Source organism: Micropterus salmoides, unplaced genomic scaffold (assembly GCF_014851395.1).
Source record: "Micropterus salmoides isolate LMB-PRFRI ecotype aquatic unplaced genomic scaffold, ASM1485139v1 Ms_hic_scaffold_22, whole genome shotgun sequence".
In the NCBI taxonomy this organism is placed as follows: Eukaryota; Metazoa; Chordata; class Actinopteri; order Centrarchiformes; family Centrarchidae; genus Micropterus; species Micropterus salmoides.
In genome coordinates, this window is record NW_024041373.1 from 16,689,814 (window position 1) to 16,713,912 (window position 24,099).

At 40.6% G+C, this 24,099-nt stretch overlaps 1 protein-coding gene across 9 annotated transcripts in view; it reads left to right on the forward strand.

Annotated features, from left to right (window-relative positions):
• Positions 1 to 3,996: 3,996 nt before the first annotated feature.
• kcnma1a (potassium large conductance calcium-activated channel, subfamily M, alpha member 1a) overlaps positions 3,997 to 24,099 on the forward strand; it is a 149,209-nt gene continuing 129,106 nt past the window's right edge. For all 9 annotated transcript variants that reach the window (XM_038736864.1, XM_038736865.1, XM_038736860.1 and 6 more), the window contains exon 1: positions 3,997 to 5,133. In XM_038736864.1, coding sequence (XP_038592792.1) covers positions 4,843 to 5,133 — 291 coding nt within the window. In that variant the 5' untranslated portion in view covers positions 3,997 to 4,842. The remainder of the gene's footprint in view (positions 5,134 to 24,099) is intronic.

Genomic DNA, 24,099 nt, shown 5'->3' on the forward strand with positions numbered 1-24,099 from the left:
CATGGACTCAGTCTGGCTTGTTGTTACTCTTTATAACATTTTCTCCTGCTCTAATACTGACAAAAATCTAATGCTTTAATTTGCACTTTTCTCCTCATACTGGGTTTGATAACCACTTTATCAAGGATTGTTTATGCAATGCCTAAGAACAAAATGCTAAAAAACATGTTGCTCTGCCTTTTTATTGAGCTTATGTTTTAAAGAAGTGGATGAAAGCAGGGCTGAAAGCAAAAATTATGTGTTAATGTCTCGCTGAAATGTGACGACATCCTTCAGTGATCTGTGAGGATGAAAGTAAATCCATTTTGCTGAAAGCTGCGGCAAATGAAAAAGTGGCGGATTAAGTGGCCATCAATTTCTCAGTTGAGATAAGGTAGTGTAACAATATCTGCCAGGATCTCACAGCGATAAAGACGTGGCCTTGCCTCAGCATTAAAGCAGCAGCTGCACTCTTGGGTTGATATACACTTTTTAAATACACTGTGACTCTATTTGTTCTTCAGCAGCCCTACAGTCATACATCATGTTTTGCAGTTTGATGGTCACAGGTCAGTGTGTCCCTTACACTAGAACATTAAATCTATCACGGCCAATAAGCTTGTTGCTTAGAAAGAAATGGTTAATTATCTTGACCATATAAAGGTATACTGTATGAGTCATTTAAGTAACTTTATCTAATCAGGTAGTCTTAATGAGATCAAAATCTCTGTTAAGAAGACATGCCTGTCAAGCGAGGTTTATATTTAATACCATGTAGACCCATATTTATCAAACTGCTAAAATATTTTTTTTTACTTAAGGCAAAAATCTGGCAGTTTTTTTATTAGCCTTATTTGATTTGAATGTTTGATAGGATGTTACACCACGTTTCCTTTTTTTTTTCTATTATCAGGGGTGCAAACCACACCATTGAAGCTGGCATTGTTTTGTGTGCACTCACTATACATGCATTCTTCAGTTATTGTGGTACTAAATCATCTTTATCGTATGATTTCTCTGATGTACACTGTCTGCCAGTAGCAGAATGTCTTTCCTGCTCCAGTTTAGTTTCCTTTTTGTTTCAATGTCGGACAACTTTCTATTATTTAATCACCATTTACATTTTATAAACAATTTCGTAGAAATTTCCTGGAAATATTAGAGAACTTGCATATACACAAAGAATGTTGTCATGTCATAAATTAATCAAAAGCTTAATGTATTTTCTTTAAGAATGCAGAATGAACAATATGGCAGATGCAGGGTGAAATAATGTCTCTTATTGGCTATTTCTATGTGGGAACATGCAACATAGTTAAATAGTTACCTTCGGCTGTAAAAAACAAAACAAAACACTCACTATTTTACTCCTAAGCTGGGACTCATAAATGTAATTCTTAAAAGTTTGACAAATATATGCCAGGGCTTAGGAACATGATAAACATACATTGGGCCTACACTCCAAGAAAAATGTATATTTCTGCAGCATTATATGAGAGTTGTTTTCCATGCAATTGGACAGACCGTAGTGACACCAGATCTTGCTGGTTGATTGGGTGCCTCTCGCTTGAGGCCGTTTTCTCCGAGCTCTGCATCCGGGGTCATGTGGTCTTCTAGCCAATAATGTCACAGTGAATGACTCCCCTCCAGTGCCTTTCAGGCTCATTGGGGCAAGAGAGCACCCAGTGTCTCCAAACATCCAGCATATCTAATGCCTCAAACTGCCTGCCATTCAGGCTTTATAGTTCCACAATGGTGAGAACATTTGCTCTTTTAAAAAGCCACTGTGATGTTATTTTATGTTCTCCAGGGAATGTCCCTTAAAGTTTTGGTCACTAATTACTTTACACCACATTTGATACACATGTAATTGCTATGCCGTGCCCCAATTATTAATGTCCTACAAGTACCCTATTGCCTGTTTTAGAAAGGGATAGGGTCTCCAGCTCTCCTGCTGAGGTGTCTGTTTCAAGACAGCTGTTGACAGCTCAAGTGAACTTGAGAGGTCTTAAGTCTGACAGCGAAGGATTTCTGTAGTCTACACTGGCAAGTCGTGGCTTTCCCCATCTATCTGCATGATGGAATGAATTTGTCTCGTTCAGCCTTCTGCTGGTTCTTGAGCATGTTAACTCTGAATGTCTCCAAATGTCCAACGGGATTACCAATCGACTGCTCTCACGTTAATATCCTCATGTGTCCCAATGAGACCCCTTGGCTAAAGTTCTGCTGGCCCGTAGGAACCACTCGCCCAAAAGCTGGCCCTTCATGGGAGATGATCAATTCAAGTCCTTTCTGCTTTGGCCAGCAATAAACACCAGGAAGATTTACTATGACATAATGTATGTAGCATGTGCTGCTGACGCTCTCACTATCTGTGACCTCTTGGGGAGCTTATTGTTGCTCTGGAATTTGGATCTCAATTGGCTCCTATACTGCTACTTATAGTTTGTATAGCAGTATGAATGGTTCCCCTGTTGTTTTCCTTTCTTACATTTGTCAGAGAGTATGCAGCATAAATAATATGTAGATATATTTGTAATTCTATGTGAATCCACAACATGAGTAAAATCTTTTGCTTTCAATAGAAGGCCTCCATTAACTGGATCTACTTCCTGAAAAATAACATAACTTATTTAATAAAAATGAACATTGATATAACATTTCCTCATTGTGAGGCATTAGACATCTTTATTCTTTATAATTATCTGCCCAGTATCACATTGATTCTTTCAAGAATTATATATTTTTTAATTAAAATGTTGTAATAAAAATTGAAAAAGAAAATGGCAGGCTGCTGTGGAGCAGCATCCTTTGCCTTTAATGTGACAGTTCCCAATTTTGCCAGCAGGAGGACAACTTCATAAGTGCTGCTCAAGGCCCATCCTTGAACACTTGCTGGTCAGATGTTCAGTGGTACCACAAGTCAAAATGTGAAGTCAAAATGCACAACTCTGATGTGCAAGTTTTCAGATTGCCTTGCCTTCAGTGTTTTACAGCTCACCCCCCTCCCAGGTTAAAATATTCTGTTGCAGCAGCTATTTCTGTAGAAGCACTAATATTTCCCAGACAATAAATTACCATCATAAAACATCTATCTTCTTCACACCTTACTTTGGCATGTTTACTTTTCAAAATGATCTGTCCTTGAGATCATAATTCCACACTTCATGGCACATTTATCAGGTAATGTATCTATTGGCTCATATATATTTTGTTAATACCTTTACAACTTTCCTTAATACTTTGACTCACACAGAGTGCAGAAGGGATATGAACCTTAAATTGCACTGTCACTTACTTAGAAGCAATCAGAAAGACTAGGCGGGGCAGATTATTGGGGGTCATGCAAACAACCTCCAAGAAGTCCGGAGCCTTGTGACACAGGTGGCTGTGTGCAACTGCCTGGTCTGGTGCTCAGGGGTCAGTGGTTATTCAGGGCCCCAAGCCAGCTGTTTTCCCATATCTTTTGGTCTGGCTTGCTACTTGAGGAGCTTCCATGAGCAACCATAAACTACCGCTGGTCATGCCTCACCGTCATCACCAATACCCACCTGTCTTTGACCCAACATGTGAGCTAAAAGTGAGCATATTACAGTAATTGACCGGGAAGGACATTCATAACACTCACTAACTGTGTGTGTGTGTGTGTGTGTGTGTGCGCGTAAGGCGTTTTATCTGGTTCAACAAAATGAAAACAGGGACGCCGTCATCCACGGATGAAAAGCCACGGGCTCAGTAATTGGAAAAAGGGGAGCACTATCCTTAATGAAAATTCAGTACATTAATATCCCTACAGGGACTGACAGTGTTGTAGTCAGTGATGACTAACTTCACTTTATTGTCGTTTTATATCCACTGGTATCAATACAATATTCCTATAGGGACCGCAACATTATATGTGATGTATATATAGCGAGGTATAATCCTTACATGTATATGGTTGCTTTTCAAAGCCTCTTCCTTTTTTTGCGACGTGCGTCATTGGCGCGCAGCAAAGACGCAAAGGCGCAATCGTAGCCTACTTCGTTTATACACAGCAGCGGAGATGTCAGCACTTGGCATAAACATCGTCGAGGTATTACTGCCCTCTGTCCGTCTTTATTATTAGCGCTTCGCTCCGCCCTCCTACCTGTAAATCTCCCCGCTTTCCTCTGGAGCAGTTCTGACAGGCTCTCTCAGCTGGCCGCTCCGTGCCAGGGCTGCAGGGGACCGAATGGACACAGTGACATCCAGCCGAGCGCTCGTCCTTTTACGCAGAATTGACAACAATAACGCCCGCAAGAATATGTAGATTTCGGCACTGCAGTGGCGGCAAACCAACTGTAGGAGTTACTATATATCTGTGTATTTTTCGTTTTGTGGCAAACCGTTCACAGTCGATTTACTCTGAAAGAAAAGTGACATTGATTCTCCGCCTGATGATCGACAGGATCCCTGAATGGAAGACGGCTAGAGAGGTCGCCTCCCCGAGAACAGGCTGTTGACATTTTTCATTGTCGCTGTGTTTACCACTCTCCGAGACATCATTGGCAGCCTCGACGGCTGCAAAACGACGCCGTCTTTACCATGGCTTTTGGCGTGAAAGAGCCAGAAACCCCCTCAGATTGAGAAGCGCCTAAGATTCGTCATTATTGCGGATTTAAATGCCTCTCTCCAAGGGCCACCGACCCGCTATTTTAGTCAGGTTCGCGTGTGCGGTGTCTCACGCTGTCACGAATAAACAATTCATAGGCTGCTAAATTACAGAAAGAGACTCCATCGGGTGGGTGAACATAATCTACAGGGAAGAGGGGATTTTTTTTCAAGCAATATGGCTGGTGAGTGGGGCTGGGGACGCTGGCACAGGCTCTCCAAGGCTCCTAAATGCTAGCTGAGGCAGATGGCACCGTTCCCCATGGAAGCGACAGCTCTATGAGGACAAGCAATATCATTAATAACAAAAATCCGGACTCTTCAATCTTAATATCCAAGATGGAAGACGTTGTCATCCCGTTCTCGTCTGAGGTGCCCTGCGACAATAATGGACAGCGCATGTGGTGGGCATTCCTCGCCTCCTCCATGGTGACGTTTTTTGGGGGTCTCTTCATCATCCTGCTGTGGAGGACCCTCAAATATATGTGGACTGTTTGCTGCCATTGCAACATCAAAACCAAGGTATGATTGTCACTGTTTCAGTATCACATAATCACAGAAACACATCCTCTAGACATCCCTGTGTTTTTCTATGTGCCACTGTCCTGTTCTGTAATGGCCTTCATTGTGCAAGTGACATGTCACTTGGCTGAATCTGATGTCTTCCTCTGCACCCACTATACAGACATTGTGCCAATTGCAGTGCCTTTATAATGAATGCATCCCTTGAATGTGATTGTTATTATCTGCTGGCCCTGTTTACCAACTCCCACTCCTGAATGAAGGGGGTGGTGTTGCATGACAGATATGGGTGGGATGAGAGGAAAGCAGTTCCTTCATTTTATTTTGCTTCGACATACATCAGACTATCCTCATGCCACATCAGTTGTTAACTTCCTGGGTGAAAGTAAACGATTAGAAGAGACATACAATCCTAATGAAGTCCACTGGGACTTCTTATGCAGACCCAACAATATCAAGGCTGCCCCTTTCATGGTGTGCAACAACGCTGCAATATTAAATCCCTGGAAAAATCCTGTATACTTTTCACGGTTTTCTATTTGTTACACTGGCAGTGGTGGCTGCAATGTGTTTGTGCTGCACATTAAATATCTTTGTGGAATGATGGAGGTAACCTGTCTGTAGGACTAATATAAAAATAGGATAAAAAAAAGGGTGAATGCCCATTAGTTTGCTTGGGGTGGTCTGCAATAATGGTGAATCATGGCTGATTCACGTGTGTATTTAAGCCTGCTTCACACATGACTCACACACTTGTGTATAGTGCAAGTGGTCCCCTGGCTGAACAAAGGGCCAGTGAAAAGATAATATTGCTCAGAGTGTGCAAAATATGGTCTGGGCATGTTTTATTTCATATTGCCTGCTTGGAATGAGAAAATGTTTTGATATTTAATACAAAAACAAAAATCAGGTAATGACGAGTGCTGTGACAGTGCCAATCTGTCTTTAGCATTAAGTGCAAAGGGGTTGAAAAGAGGACGTAGTGACAATGATGGACTGAAGAAAGAGAGAGCGAGGGTAAACTTCTTTGTATTTGATATGTTTGGGTTGTGTCCAATTTAATTGGATGAGCAGTGGCCCCTCCTTTTGCTCTTATGTCGTGTCCTTTTGCTGGCCTTGGCCCCTTTATGCCCATTTGTGTTTAATGTTATGAGAGGTGGGAGACAGGGCATAGAGTCATCATCCTTAAACGACAATAATAATAACACAGAAAATATGAGATGCAACTTTCTTATTTCCTCTAGTTTGTTGTTTTGTGTCTGAGCTGAATGTTACTTTGAGAAACACTCAATTGCAATCATTCAACATGATCCTTTATTGATATTCAGTGGAATCATGTTCATTTTCAAAAATCTGTTGTCCAAAGGAGTGTTTATAAAAAAATGTAAATGTTAGAGTTGGTGAAGATATTGTTTTACATTTGTGGAGCATAACTTGTGATACTGATTGCAATCATATCGCTCAGCCACAAAACTCTCCTATATAAACAAAAAAAAAAACATTACAGATATGTTCACTTTAGCTGTGTTGGATCTAGATCTCTCAAGTTAAGGCTCATTTCATTTCATTACTTTTGAATTGTCCAGCCAGGCTACTGGCCATGTTGAACAGTGCAGACATTTACACGATATCAGGGTTAAAATTCAATCTCTGGAATACAGATTACTTTCAAGTCTGCTTACAAAAAGTCATCCAGTCTAAACAGCTTTTGTTTACACTGAGACTGCTTTTTAGGCTATTACTTGGCTGTCAGCCTCCTGTCATTTTGTTCTGCCCATGGATTCCAGTATCAGAAATGTCACCAAACCATATGTCTTCCTTCATACTTCCCATGTCTGCTTACAAAAAGTGATGAAAAGAAACCATGCAAATATAATGAGGTACCATATTGTGTCTTCTGGTGGGTATCTGGTTGCATCTCATTCCTTGTAAATGAGGAGAAACAGTGAAAATGGAAGCATGTTTCTGTTGGTGCTCCCTCTCTGTGTTATTGTTGTGTTGCTGTGTGTGGAAGGCAGAGCCATGCCGTTAGGTGACTTTGGTAGGCTTGACACTTGGCTGCAGAGGGAAAAGGCTTGTTAGGAGTATTAAGAAGGGGAAACTGGATCTCTGTTCAGCTGACTAGTGCGGCCGGCTAAGTTGGCATGTGTCAGAAACAGGATGCATAGTTGGTTTGGGGGGGGTGGGGGGGCTTTCTCTGGCACTACTGGGAACCTGGAATCAGAGGCAAGGAAATAGAGGTGGAAACTCTGAGAGAGACACAGGAGGAAGTGGAAACAGGGGGTGTGAGGGTGACGGAAGGTTTGAGAGGGGGTGTTGCATTGCATAGTGTCCCCCTGCGCTCTGCCATTGACACACAGCTGTGTCCTAATTCTTTTAAATGGTCATCTTCTCTGTTGGGATTATAAGGAGATGTCATGGGTCATCGAGATCATACTGACAGAAGGAAAGATAAGGAAATAAAATGTTACAGTGCATCTTCTGTTCAGACTGTTTCTATAAAACACGGAATTGGGGCCTGATGGTGACCTGTATTGTACTGCTCTTATTTCTGTAAAGCCAGAAAGTCCAAGGAAGCAGGTAGCCTGTAATCACCTTTTTACTACTATCTTTCTATAACAAGATAGGACATATGTATAGCAGACAAGAAAACAATGTTTTATAGCTTTGGTGCTGTCTCCCGGCTAGACTAAAAAAGCAACATAAAATAAGAAACCAAACCCATATTGATTTTTCTAACTCTGTGCTGGTAATAGCAATATTTATAGCATCATTTATCTGCTGGCTGTTGCGGGCTCAAATGTCATTTTTAAACCACATGTCAACCACATTTGTAATTCGATTTGCCCTACGTCTCCATGCAAACACCAGTTCTCAGGCAGGCAGGCTGCCTGGAGCTTCATTGTTTCATTCTCTTTTTTGCGGTGCAGTTCGAGACTTCACACACTCTAAATAAAGGGTTTCCTACTAAGGGAAAGACTCGCTCAAGACAATGCTAATGCATATGAATGGCTGACAGAAATAAGCACAGCCACTCAGTGATACTTAAGTGGAGGAAACCACTGCCATGTTGCGAGGCTTATTTGAGTTTTTGTGCTGTTTTCTGTGCTTTGCTGCTTTCACTGCTGAACGGTTATCTAATGGTCTAGTTATCTACTCTGCGTCATGCCACCTCCAGGAGTTCTTATATGATGCCTCTGTTATTTGGGATGCGTGGGGAAGAGGAGTATAGAGGCTTTGCGTATGTGGCACCAGTCTCTATTTAAACACAAATGGCACCACCATCATGTGGACAAAATGGCTCTGTGAAAACACTAAAGAAATTGAAACACCTGACATGGTCTGCTACAGGGCTGGGGAATAAACAGAATTATTCATTCAATACATCACGTAACTACTTTCATCAACTTAACTCACTCATATTTATGTACAACAATCAATGGAATCTAACCAGAAGTTTAATTAGCCAACAGCTTCTCTTTCACTCAACATATTGGAATTAAACATGACACAGAGATCAGAGGTGAGCCAACATAGGAAAGGAAATCAATGCACTGATGTATAAAAAAAAATTGCTATGTAAATCTAATAATTTATCTTGTTAAGAAATACTAGTTAATATCGCCTGTCATTCTTGCAGCATAAAGGTTTTTTTTAGAGCTGAAATGAATAGTCAATCACAAAATTTATCCATCCACTGAAAATGAAATGCAATTAATCATTTAAGTAATTTTAAAGTCAACAAAACTTCAGCCACACTCTGGTTAATGCTGGTCAATTGTGATGATTTGCTTTAAAAGAAATCTTAGATGATAGTAAACAGAATATCCGAAAGGTTTGGACTGTTGGTCCGGAAAAAAAAAAGCAATCTGAATGTGTAAAGTTGGACTGTAGGACAATGTGAAACAATTAATTGAGAAAATACTTGGGAGGATGGATCTAAATTGACAGTAATCATTAGTTGCAGCTGGCAGTGGATGTGATCAGGAGGAGGAATAAGCTGCCTGACTCCTTTCACAAAGCTGTAGGGAGTTAGATGGTTTGCTCTTAGAAGTACCTGGAGTGGTGAACCACCAACTGCAAACTGGTCTGAGCTGACAATACAGAGGCACTGTACAAGCCAAGTCTGTCATGTATTTCAATTCACGCACCAAACTACATGTGGTATCACTGTGTTTTGGTGAGATATATATACAAAATACACCTCACACCTCACATCAGTAAAACAGCCTCCCCCTCATCCCTGTAAGGTGCAAAATGTAGTGTTTTATGTGCATTTTATTGCCGACATCCATCAGGATTGTACACTTGGTTCTGTCCGAACAGCTAAACCAGACGGGTGATGGATTGAGCAGTCTACTCCTGGCATTTAGCTTTCCTGTGCTTAAGTCTAATCGAGGTGGCATTCTGTTGCATTATTCCTGTTTTGTACTTATACCTGTATGTTCTCAGCATGTGAATTAGTACAAATATCTTGACATCATTTCTGTACATACCCTCCCTCCATCCTCACATATTACAACAGACAATAAAACACATTTGTTTAACTATAAGTTTAAGTTTACACTTTCAAATCTGATCTGATTGTTTCATATTTCGCATATCATTTTCAAAAATATGAGGATGAGCAGTTTCTGTACACACTGAGGTACTTTCTCTGCAATTGCATGACTGTTAGTAGAACTGTTCAACATTTTTCTGTGAATGCAAATTGTACTTGAATGCATTTTTAGCTCCACATTGCCCTTGATTCACACTTTAGTTTTGAACCTGAATATTGTACACATTTTTCATTTATTCTGTCTTTTGTCTGGATATCTGATGCTTTCTCTTCTGTATATTGTTTCTCCTATTTGTTTGCTGCTGCTCAGTATCCCCATAGCAATCATGGGATCATTAAAGTTTTATCTTATCTAATTAGGGTTTGATGTGCTGCACGTTGATTCTCCCTCGCTGAAGGCCAGACTCTACTCCTGTGATGTGACTAATAAAGAGCTGGGGTGAAGACACATCTGGTGCCATGGATCCATTTTCTCTGACCTCTCGCCAGTCTGCAGTTAGAGGGTTCATGATAAAGCAAATGTATTATCACTTAATATTAAATAGCTTTAAGTTTGAAGGTGGAAAGGTAATTTTGTTTTCTTCAGAGATACGGCAGCCTCGGTCAATTTTAAATCACTTCAGTGCCTTTCCATAATTGAAGATTGTTATCGATGTTTATGCTCTAAGGCTTGGCTTTCACTGCAGAGCAATTAATCAAACCAGAGTTTGAAACCGACCTCAGTGTTTGCATGTGTTGGAGTCTGTGTCTACATTTTTGTCCACCTTTATGACAAGAAAAAAACAAATCTACTGCAGAGTGAATGAGGTATGCTGGGACACTCTTCAGTGTGCGTGCCTTTAGGTGCCTTCAGAGACGAACTGTTGTGCGCCCCTGTATTCCTTTGTATTTGGCAATGGACCAGCTGCATTTCGCTAGGGCAGCATAGAGCACACTCCCTGACACCAGCTGTCACTCTTACTAACCTCAGCCCAGCCGTGGCCGGCTCGCCCACTTCATCCCACACTAGCTCGCTGAAATCTAGAGCTAATTGAGGAAATAAAATGACCTGCTAAAATGAGTACGCCAATACCACTGGATAACACAAAACACATGACAAAGACTTGCTGTGCACATTAAGCTGTATCTATGTACACTTCCTTAGTTTTTTTATGTCATCTCAGGAATCTGTGTGCAGGCGGACTACTATGTTCTCATGGCCAGTGGTTGGGTTGCATGTGTCTTGTCATGTGTTGTTGACACTTGCTGAGAGTGCGCATGCCTCACAGCTGTCCCAGGGCAAAGCGTGACCAGTTTCCACCACAGCACGCATGGCTGTACCAGCACGCATGGCTGTACCCAGCCCCTCTTACCAGGAGTAGGGCTGCAACTAATTCTTATTTTCATTATCATTAGTCTGTAGATTAATTGATGATTTATTTAGTCAACAAATTGTCAAAAAATTGTGAAGAAAAGCCCCATTATTATTCCCCAGACAAACAACAGAAATTAATACAAAACAGAGGAATAGCAGCATTTATCCTTGATAGGAGACTTAAATGATTAATCAATTTTAAGATCCAACAGAACAACACAGGTTGTGTTGTGTGGGACTGATTAACTTTATTTTCTCATACTCCTCTAATGGAATGGAAAGTGTGACTCATGAGTTATTCTTCAGTGGAGATCCTCCCTTTTCTGGGCCCTAATCCCTAATTCTCTGCGCCTGATTTGATGGCCATCTAGGGACAACTGTAGTGTTCCATGCTGATGTATGGTAATCCACAGACAAGGAGAGGCCATATATCAGGCCAGACTATGTATATCATAAGGCAGACACAGAGGTCAACCCCCCCGTACCCAAACTGTGCACCCCTGCTGTCATGCTGTTATGTCTTCTTTGGCCAGTCACTGGACTATTAAAAGGACTTCCACGCCCCAGGAACTATTCAGAGGTTAAAGGTTAGAGGGGAATGGTATACCTGGCTCCACGTGGGGGAAGACTGGCATTCTCATCATTGAAAATGTGTTAAAGGTTCTAAGCTTCCTGATTCATGCCTAGTCAAACTGGAAGTGGAAATCATTTGCATTTAGATCTGCTGGTTGAGACCGGCTAGGCTAAGCTGGCGAGGGAGGCCTGCAGGAGGGAGATAGCTAGCTTGTGCCCTTCTAGCCAGCGGGATCAAGGCTTATGGTTTCTAGTCTACCAGCTTTCTTCCACAGTTGTTGTTGTCCTTAAACTGCTTAACATCAGAGGAAGTGCGTGTGTGTGTGTGTGGGTTTGATGCTTACCTTATAGCCAGGCCATAGAAATCAGATGTATTGCAGTAGTTTCAACAACTAGAGAAGAGGTAAGATGTTTTGTAAAGGTGTTTGTAAAGGCAAAGCCAGCCATCTCCTACTCTCCGCCTCATCTTCGCTCCGCTCCCCTTAGCCCACCACCCATCCTCAGAAATCAGGCAATGGTGCACTGGTATGTGGACATCAAAACATGGTTAATGTTGTAATTGGTGCTTTGAGCTATGTACACTGATGCACAGAAAGAGAGCAATGGAGACAGAGAGCGAGAGGGATGTGTAGCGGACGTGGCAGTGACCTTCAAAGATCTCAGCAGGCAGTGTTTCTGCTTCCTGTTTAGAGATCAGCTCTCTCACTTAACGGCATGCATGGCTCTGTGAGGCCCACCCTGTAGGTGAAAATAAAGCACACAAGCTTCCTTTCTCAGAGAAGGATAGCAAAGCGGTTAAGATACCAATGCCACTGCCCTCAGCAACCTGTCTCAATTAACCTCCAAGGGGGCTAGGGTAATATGCTAATTGTCATTCTCCTAGCAGGCTAACAGAAGGCTCAGGTTTCTCTCTGTTTGCCAGCAGTGTGCCTGCATAGCAGCCATGCTACAATGCTAAGATTGCACCCCATTTGGCAGCATCCCAGTCAGTGTCTATTAGTTAAGTGAGCACTAGACACTAATAAAATGGAATGTTTTTTATGGGGAACACAAGTCCGACTGACAGTGAAGGGCAGCCTACAAGCTGCAGCCTACAAGCTGAACCCTGTTCAGCCAAAACGACACACAATGATTTTACCTCTTGACTTCTTCTGACATTTTCCAGAGTGGCTGAATAGCCCAGCTGTCAATTACAGCCTTGTTTGATGCTTGCAAAAGTGAAATCCCAGAAGGTGCTGTCTCACTCAGGTTCCGTCTGCTGCCCGGCATTGCTCTGAAAGCTGTGAAATGTATCTAGACATGAACCAAGCTAGGAAAGCGGGACCAATTTCAGAGTGACATGAGCTTTGTAAGATGATGCGCCTAGTGTTGAGCCCCAAATGACAGCATATGTAGACATCATGTACAGATGATGCACAAGTGTATGGATTCATTGCTGGATGCCTCATTAAAGATTGATGATAATGTAGAGCTGACATCCTGCTCTCAGACATCCTATGCTACGCTTTAATTGCTCAGCAGTTTTAAGAGTATTAAGTTGCCTTGTTGCCCTCCTGGGGACCATTGAAACAGTAGATAGTTTTAATTTGTAGTGATAAGTGAATGGAAGCCATTTTGAACATCATGGGTGAATTTATACATTAATTACAAACAATGCAGATACAAATGTAACTCATGATCTCCTCCACTAATGACATTCTAGTTTAAGGGGCTGATACAAATCTGTTGTGTTGCCGCGTGATGTAGTGACTTTCATTTAGCATGTTTTACACAGTACCCATGTCGCTGAGCTTGCATCCAAATATCGCCAAACATCCCTGACAAACGTTGCGTTTTTTGTTTTTTCTGGCCATAGATAATGAGCAGACTGCACATAAAATCATAATTGAAAAAATAAGAATAGGTTGTTGTGTTCACACACACACACACACACACACACTTTTACTTTTAATATCAGCCTTTTGCAGTTACATTATCTCACAGGCTGACATTGTGATTACGATTAGGTTAGTTGTGTAGCTCTAAATGATATGAACTAATTAGTATGTACTTTTACTGTATTACTGATAATAAGTCATCCCGTTTCTGTAAAAGGCGCCTGCTTATTTAACATTGCCAGTCAGAATTCACACTCTGGATGCTTCTGGATAATCTTTGGTCTGTGTTGAAATGTGCTGTTCAATTATGATGAGGGGAGCAGCAGGGATTAGTTCCAATATTTAGACATGTCAATGCTGTCTATAGCGCTCATCTGAGACATGGAATCCATTTGCCACAGTGACACACAGCAGTTGTGCTCCATCTCTGTGTTTTGGTAGGACATAATAAACATAATGACCATAGGCCTTGGCTATCCTGCACAAGTAGAAATTTTCAGCACCATGGAGAGCTCAGGAAGGCAGCCTGAGCAAGGCTTCTCTAACACGTGTGTGTGGCTATATGTGTGCTGTTGAGTACTTAAAAAGTGGTTGTTTGTAAGGTCATAAAGAATTTATCAGCTTATTGTTTCAAATATATCAATAAACATGGCAAAGAGTACTCATGCTTTAAAATAATATCTTGGTTAAAAAAAAATTAAAATTGTAAATTTCCTGATAAATAAACTTTTAGTAAATAGCAAATTTCATAAAGTTTCTCTATTTAAATTGAACGAATGAAAAGGAAAATGCATCCAGTTTCATTCACCACTAAAGTTATGTTAAGTTTACTTTTTTGTCATTCTGCAGCAATAGACTTTGATGAAATATTTAACTTGACACAACACAGACCAATCTCATTTCACAGAGCAGCTCCCAGCTCTCTAACTAATGCTAAAGGGAATGAACAATGAGTTGGAGTCATCATGTCTCAAAAAGAGGGTTTAATTAGTGTCATTGAAACTAAGCAGGGACGCGAACAAGTTGCTAATATAGCAGCAGTAAAGGGGTGGTGGCGCAGGAATATCTGAATAAAGGATTTACTCTGGTACTCTTACTGAGAAAAAAGGAGTGCCTTAAAAGTAAGGGTTTTCATCATGCCTTGCACAATCAGTGTATTGTCAGGGTTTGGAACAACACAGCATTCTCCTTAGTATTTTTCTTGAAATCCAATGCACAAGAGGAGAGTATAATTATCTTGAGCTAAAATGTATATTTAAAAAAACTCTTTTAACATAAATTGACGGACAAGTGCATGTGTTGGACATAAACATACTGACGATAGTGCTATTAGATGCTTACCAGCATTGTGGGACTAAAAATGTAAAGTTTGTCATAAGAGTGGGGCTAAAGGAAAGGATTTATCCTCTTGGGAGCATTTGCTCAGCAAATTCCATGGCATACTTCTTATTAGATTATGCATATTAGATTACATTATGTGCAAAGCTGACATTTTGGCCTAAGTGATGCCACTGGGAGGAAATGCGCGAGTGTTCAGAATTGACAGGGTTCATTCTTTGGGGAGCATAAATGCACTCAGTAAATGGAATGTATATAAAATGTGTAACTAGGAAGTCTGGCTTGGAGAAGTGGGCAAAACATGTGTCAGAGTCAGGTGTCCCAGAATCTTGTTTAAGATTATGAGCTCAAACAACAACAAGGCAGAGAAAATCTTTCTATCTATGTGAGTTATGTGCCTGAAAAACAGAATAAAGCCAGGAATGCCTTTACCAGACCCACTATAAAAACATACTTAGACATGCTACGCAAAGGAGAGATTTACGTACGTTTTGAGTCTTAGAAGAGAAACGGCTTTGAGGATTAGGACTAATTTATGACTATGGCAAATGTATCTTGGTTAAATTTCCCCAACTCCACTTGGTTGGATTTTGGACAATAAAAGTTACCCCATGTTTCACCAGTTGAACAGTAACAGAATAAACAGAAATGCTGATATGAATGGTGCATGCATCGTATCCTATGAACCCCTAGCTCCAGCATGGACTCTTTATGGGTCTATCCTCTTTAATTCCCTTCTTTGTTGACTTTATATCCTATTGTTTTTCTATATATTGTTTTTTCCACTCTGTCTACATCTTCTCTTTTTCCCTTTCATTGCCTGCCCATCCCTCTCTTTATCTTTGTCCCGCACCGAAGCATCTTCTGTCATTGTCCTTCAGGTCTCCCTTGTGTTCCCCCATAGGAGCCACAGGAGACCAGGCAAGACTGGTGTCTGCTGGGAAGCCCTTGTTGTTCATTTGGCCCTCTACCCCCAGGGATATAAACACAGGGGGACATAATAAGTGATATCACAGATGACATGTGGAAACAGCATTGTTAAAACACCAGGAAAGACTTGCCTTCACCAGTCACTCAGAATTAGAGAGGATGACAAGAAAGGGTTGAAGGGGAGAAAGATGGACAGCAGGAACAGCAGGCTGTCTGTTTGTGACAATTTATGAGAACATTAATTGCCCTTTCTCTCTTTATTTCATCCCTTTAGGGAATTGACCCATGCTTAGGGGATCAGAAATGGAAAACTGTGACCTGAGCCTGACCCGAGAATGAGGCTTTCACCTGTCTCAAAAGGGTCAGGGTCAAAGTTGACAAGGGTTGCAGGAGAAATTAGCCATCATGTTCTCACATGACAGTCTAGTGAACTGAACAAAGGCAGTGTGTCTTTTGAGGTGAAAGCCTACCTATGCACAATCTGCTGTTGCTGTTTCCCCTTCTCCTGGGATTAGCCCTATCCTGCAAACATGGCTGCTCTGTAATTACTCTGACACGCAGCCTCTGACCATCACTGCCACACTCCCTGTCGATCAAAGCAACCCATTCTTGGCGAGGCGTGCGTGTGGGTGTGAGAAATGCAGGGTTTATGCGATTTAAAAATGCATGCTAGGCGATAAGAACAAAGACACACAAGTCGGGAAATACATCTCCTTGTTATAAATAGATAAAGAAGAGCCTTGTTCGGCCTTCCAGAGTCTAGTCATTACGTCCATTTCCACACTCCGGTCCAATAACACAAAGAAAGAGAGCTTTTTTCTTACACTGCAGCTACTTTGATAAGCACATTTTGCACACAAAAGCATTTAATTTAACCAATATGAATTCATAAATGTTATTCTGTGATGTCTTGAGTTTTCATCACTCTTTTTAGAGGAGTGAAATACAAAGATGAGACTTGGAACAGCAGTGGGAAGTCAGTGGGCAGAATGGCAGTGGCTGTGATATACAGAGATTGCAATGCATAATGTGATTTACTGCTGTCTCAGGGCCAGCCTTGGACCTGCTGTTTATATTCACACATAAAGCACACACAGACACCCCCAACCCCACCACACACACACACACACCATTAAAAGCATTTGGAGTCTTATATTTAGGCGGTGCATGCCACACAGGTGGTGGTTTGCTTTTCTGTGCAACCCTGTGTTGCAGTACACATACAGGGCAAGACAGTCTTTCTGGCACCCATAGATTATTGGGTTCCCATAATGTTGCAGTAGTTGCAGTTTTAATGTAAACTTAATGTATTGTTGGAAAACTAGCATGAGACTGCTACATTTTGAAAGCATCCAACTAAAAATTTCCCACCCATTCCCTTCAGGCCTCCCTCCAAAGCCACTCCCCCCAAAACACATTTTAATGCACAGTGAGTGCAGGTAGGTAAGACCAGCCAATCATTTCATTTAGAGCAAATGAAATGAGTGACTGTGCTTATTACAGTCCATAGACAGCCACAGATATTTGTTTAATTTTTGTGTCAGAGCATTTGGTTTATTGACTGCTGTCATTGTGTAAAGATAATTTCAACAAATATAACAAAAATGCTTCTGAAATAACGAGCTAACACAGCTTTAATATTATAGTTCATAATAACTTCAGATTACATGTCACAGTTCCAGTAGTGGACCGTGTATAATGTGACACTTGTTTATATACTGTGGTATCAGTCTGAATCATGGTAGAAATATTGTTCCTCTAGCTTGTAGCCCTCTTTCTTCTGTAAAGAGGCTGTGACCTCCTGGCTGCCAGTTCATAGAGGAGCCGGGGCTGTTTATTGTGACACAGTGAAAGTGATAGCACTGCCATGTTAGGGGGCTTATGTAGGAGAACAACGTAGGAGAACGACAGTTAAAATACTTGTCATTTGAAGTTCAAAATTTCAAAGCACTGTTATTCAAAAAGAAATAGATTTCTATATACACATTCACTACTACATGCACATTTATAACATGAACATTTTGTGTTGTTAGCATTCTGGGATTTGAAAGTGAAGGAGACATCAAGGCAATTAAATCTTCCAACCAAAGGGTTTTGGTGTTTGTCCATGTCTGTGTCAACAGTGCTCAGAGGCAAAATGCATTTCTTTTTGTTTTGCCATACCATTTACTGTTGGGGATATATGCTTTCTGTCTTCCTCTCTGTTCAGGGAAAACATAACAATATAGAACAGCTGGGAGCTCCCTTTGGTGCTAAAGGTGACTCTACTCTTGTTTTGCCAGATATTATTAAACCAGAAAATGGTTTAACATTTATATACAACAAAACTATGTTGTTATTAGTTTTATTTTGTTGAAATATAGTCTATTTTTGTGGTAATTACACATTTATATATTTATGTCATTATGCTGCATGAATGATAATCATTAAATCTTTACACAGACAGTTATGACTGTAATGATTTTCTCCTCCAAATTATATCTAGGAAATGTCTTATCCGTGTTATAGCACTAGAATGTGTTAGCTCCATTGGCAGAACACCATAATATCAATGTAGTGCCACTACAAACACTGCATTTAATGGCTTGCGCTGAGCTCCTGCACATCTTCCTTTCGGACACATAAAACAGCTGAGGTGCTACAGGTGGAATCCCTCATGAATAATGGAGATACCAGTGTGTTGTTCATTTGTTGTGTGGACATAGATACTGTAGTTGCATTATTGATAGGGCTGAGACTTAGCTGGGAGGTGGCATTCTTTACCCTGATATTCATAAATCAATAACGAAAGAACCCTCCAGCTGTCTTTCACAATAAACAGCGCATTACACATTTACAGCGCTCTTGATCCTAGGGCCGTAGTATTTACTCTTCTTTTTTTCCAAGCCTGGTTGTTTGTGTATCACAAAAAAAAATTGTTGCAACAGGGAAAGCAGGAGGAACATTGGCTGAAAGAAATAATCCAACCTGTGACGACTGACAGTCGTACCTTGTTATGTGACTAACTATCTTTCTAGTCCTGTGTCTAGAAAGCAGAGGAGGACAGGGCCTTCATCCCAACTAGCTTGACGCCTTGAAGAAAATGATCTCAAAGACCCAGGCATTCTGGGAACAACCAGTACTTTCTCCTGGAACTACCCAGCAAAACTTGGCCTTAATCCTGCTTTAATAGTAAACAACAGCTGTATGCGGTGATTAAGAAGAAAATAAAAGAACCTCATTGTTATTTCTTACTAGTGTGCTGTACACCCATTCAAATATGAATTTTTTCCTACATGCTTGCTAGTGGGAAAGAAATATTTTGTGAGATATAGCATGTTCTTGAGGTGATTGAATAGAGTAAAAAAATAAATAAATAAATAAATATATATATATATATGTATGTGATTTACCTATAATATATAATTTGATGATCCAGGTCTACTGTAACTACTTTATATGAATAATCTCCGTGTAGCATCACATTCTAGTGAGCCCATTACTCTTTCTGATAGACTATGATATACTCCAAACAAAGTTGTGTGTAATAGAACGATCACAACGTTTTGTTTTTTTATGTCACACTAAGGCTATGCAGAGGCATGTACCCTGCACATGCATGCACACGGAAATACACATTTACACATGCTAGACAGAGAGAGCCTGGGTTTCTTTCCTTATACATAATGTTTTTTCAGGCATACTGGAGTCTTCTTGGTCTGTCATTGTTGAACAGAGTTTAAAATAGACAGGGGTATTTGGAGGCAGCTTAGATGCAACTGTAACACACGTGATTGAATTAGAGTGCTGTCAATTGGGTCCATTATAGAAATCCCTTGGATATTTTCCATCAGCAAAGTTGGTCAAGAGAGTGTCTTCTGTTACGCTGTTTTTCTGTGTTTAGCTACGCCATGCTGATCGATTGGCCCATTCTACCTCGCACTTTACTGAACTCTGTTATTTGAAGAAAAAGTCTCCAATAATAGGTTTGATGAAAAGACCATGATTATTGAATATCTTGTGTAAAGTGCGCACCCTATTATTTGATGTGCCCTAAAGGAGAATTTCCACACAGGTCATATTTTGTGAAAAGCTGAGGGCTCCATTTTGACTGACAGCAAGTTTAAGAGATCAACAACTGAAAGACCCTAAGCATGAATGACACAGCATGTGCATGCAATGGGTCTATATTGGCTCAAGAGGTAAAGCACACACTGTGGTATGCTGAAGTGTGATCACATTAAAGCTCACTATGAATTGTGGCATTCTTAAGTTACCCTAGCACAGCTCTATCCTTGTCATTGAGGTTTCCTTGAAACTTGGCTGCTGTTGGTGATATTAGACCAATGCAGGAGAATATATGTCTCGTAAAGCCCAGGCCCCAAGGATTGAGTGTGTACCAAGGTTGCACTATTTTTCACCCTCCACCAAGCTAAAAATAACGTGATGGTATTTTGGTATTTTGCCACCTGCATTATTAGAATGTCCTTCCTTCACCTACTGCTGCATCTTTAATATGGAAATAAAATATCAGAAATGTGTAGCCTCGACATTTCCAGTTGTGTACATTTTTATTTGTGTTGAAAATGTGTATCTTGACCAGTGTATTCTTAAATTTGTGAATGTGAATCTGCTTATTTTTCACACAATCCATTCTCTTAAAATTGAACATTGAACACAGTGTCCAGGTAATTGTCACACTTTTTGCACTTGTACTGTGAAGCCAACTGCGAAACTGCTTCATGGTGCCGTGCTTCCCTGCTAATTTTGTGAATGGTAAAATTTAAATTAATAATTTTTTGTTGTTGTTCAGCTTACAAGAATATTTGTGTTGGTTTTAAAAATGCTGACCGTGGTTCATCGTTCAAATTAACACAAACTTGGTTCAAAGAGACATAACACAGTATCTCAAAACAGTATCATTGTCAAAGTTAACTAGTTTAGCTAAATTTGGAGTAACAACTACTTTGCCAATCACACACTTGGTTTTCTGGGGCTACTGTGGAAGTATATATTTTAGAAATGAGCTACACTATAGCTAACTGTCGAGCCACTAATATCATAGATTTCAGCTGGGGCTTTGAAATTTCTATGGATGAATTAACATTTTCATCACATACACAAAACTCGGGGTGTGTATCTTAGCACACACACTTCAAATCCAGAATTATGCAAATGTGAGGTTATGCAAATATGATCTCTATCAAAGATTGTATCTCTACATACCTCCACATGGGGAGCAGGGGGCTGTTTTTATTCGCAAATTTTCTGTTTCTGAAACAGTAGGGAAAAAATTACAGTAAATATAAATAGGTTCAGACAAATAGCAAAAAGGAACAGGTGTTAGCTATGCATAGGCTCATGCAGAGGTGGAAGTCTTTAAATGTCATTCCATTTCACGTTGTCAAGTGGCATTTTACACTGTTAAAGTGTTTCATTCATTTTTCATTCCCATTTATTTCTAGGAATCCATGGTCATAGAGATGGAGATTGGATTATAGGGTGGGAAGTGATGAAACACTGTGGACAGGCTGACCATACCACACCCGCTGTGCATTTATGCACACACTATAATTTGATAATAACAAGATTAAAGCTATTCTCTGACTATTGCAGTTGTCATGTCAACTGCTTAACCAGATTATTTTAAGGTTAAAATTGGTTCAAACATAATCTGATCAACAGACCTACGGTTCATTACTGCTAAAAAGGTTTTCCTTCACACATATTCTTCTGATGGTGATTGTTGAACAAATTATGTAAACGTATTCATATAATCTGAAGCCATCGTGGACCGTAATTCAGAGTTGAGTTATAGGGTGCTATTAATTTCTGCTGATGAACAAAGGGGTGCGTAATTTAGTCAAATGCACATATTTAATTTGACATGAAGACCAAGAAATGTAAATCCAAATAGCATCAACTGGCTTGATGGTAAGGATTTTTGCTCACCATTTACACATTTTTTTTTATATAATGCAATTAGGACATACACCAGCGCTTACATCTGCTACTTTTCAAATTGTTGAAGTATCACTTTTCTGATTACTCCACACATTCATGTATTGGCTCTCTCCACATCCCCCACATGCGTCTTGCATTACATCTCCTCTCTGTCTTTCTCTCTCTCAGCCTGCCTCTGTCTTTTTCTCCCTGCTGCTCTGCTTCTGTCCTTCTCTCTACCCCCGTCCTCCAAACCTCCCCTCCCACACACTCTGTCTCACACACTAACTGTCTGCCCGCCAGGTCTCTGTTGCTAAGCGACAAGCAATGAGCGATGGACTGCTCTTATGAGAGCGACGTTTGTCCATCATGATCTCATACTTGCCTGTGCCATATGCATGTGCAATGGATTTCTCTTGTGGAGTTGTGGCCGATTTCTGTGGAGAGAGATTAGTGCCGTTACTGCATTTGCATATGTTTGTATTTTTGCTACTTGTATTGAAACATTAATAAAACAACTTGGATTTCAAAATGTTATTGATTAAATTTGCAAGCCTTCATTTTAAGATGGATGCAGTGGCTTGCAACTTTGTGGGATGATTATTGAACCAAAAATAAAATTATACTGCAGTTAGAGACAGTGAGTGTAAAGTTTGAAATTAATCAAATGAAAACACCAGGATCATTAAGAAGATTTATTTAAGATTTTTTTGTGGTTCAATATAATGAGTCATGGAATTAAATTGCTGCTAACTCTTTTCCATTATTTGTTTATAATGTTGCCACTTTGAATCAAATATTTCTAAATTGTTGTTTGCAAAATAGTAAATGTTATACTTCAGATCATTGGTGTCAGATCACTGTGCACGGAAACTGTAATAATATTTCCACATTATGTTTTAATCTGAAGCTGCTGCTTAATATGCTTGAACCACCACTTCGCCCCTCCCCACCCACCTTACTCCTTCTCATGTTACCAAGCTGCAATTTTCACTGTTTCTTCATGCCTTTTGATTAGTCCCTTGGGCTCTTATGGCTTTTATTTTGACAAATGAGCTTGGTGCTGAGGGTTGAAAAGCACTTACAACAGTATTGATTAACAGTGGCTATTAGCTAGTGAAGAGGAAAGGAAGACATTCTTACAGTAAACATTCACTGGCCATCCAGAGCCTGTTAAAAATGCACTAAGGGTGAGGATTAGTGATGTGGATTTCCTCCCCGCTGCATTTGTAGAGAAGCTCATGAGCTGGAGGTTACTTCATTGCAAGAGGCATAACGCATCTAGATGAGTGGATTACTAAGGCTCTCCCTTAGCCTCAAACCCCAAATGTAGAGGTATTGTAAACTGTCATCATTATGATGTAACACACTTTGTGTCATTCACATAAAACCTTTGCTTAGATGTTCTCTTGACAGTAAAGAAGAAATACTGTATATATTTGCAACCACTACGTATATTGTTAACTCAGTTTAAGGATGTCAAACGTCGTAACGACACGTCCACACGCATCAAAACAGAGTTGAGGAGTACATCTTCAATCATTATAGTTGTCATCTGCAAGGACAGCAAGTGATCATCTTTAAATGAAGAGCTTTGAAGAGTTCTAGCTGCCTCATGATTAATCACTTGCTTGCTCTCCCTTGCGCTCTCTCTCTCATTCACACACACACTCACGCCTCCCTTGTTGCCTGCATTGTTGCTTTAGTATAAGCTTTTAAAGTAAATCCCCCTCATGCAAATGCAGCCCTAACACATTCTGTGTGTCACCCCCAGTGACTTGTCCTTGGGTTTGTACAGTGCAGCACAGATCAAGTGCACACTGTGTGGACAGCAGAGGAGAGCTGATTCAGTCTTCACATCATCCCATGTGAAAGCTTTTGCCAACTCTCTCTCTAACACACCTTGACAACACTTTTTATTTTTGTGCTGAATTTTCAGTGTTGTTTATTTCAGCTCATTGCTGCAGCCTGTAGGGTCAAATTGCTGACTGTGGGGAGGTGGTTTTCTCTACCCCTAACCCACACAAACCACCCCCACATCGCAGCGCCATCACAGGGAATGCCGCTCTCGACCTCTGGTGAAAGGCAATCCCGCAATACTTCTCATCAAATCCCACCAAAACAGTTCCAAACGCAACGACAATGCCACTAACAGGAATGGGCAGATCACAGCGGAAACTAGCGCTTGTCTTACACTGAACACAAACAAACATGGTTTGACTTGGATAGACAGTGCTTCCTCTGAGCCCTGTGTGCCTGGTCTGTGGATGTTTCATTCTACAGTAAGAATCCTTTGATTTGGTAAAGTTGAGCACCAAGCAGTCAGAGAAAGACAGAGAGGATGCCTCAGTCCTTCCCAGCAGCCCACTTTACACTCGACATCACATAGAGGCTTAACGATGTGCAACACG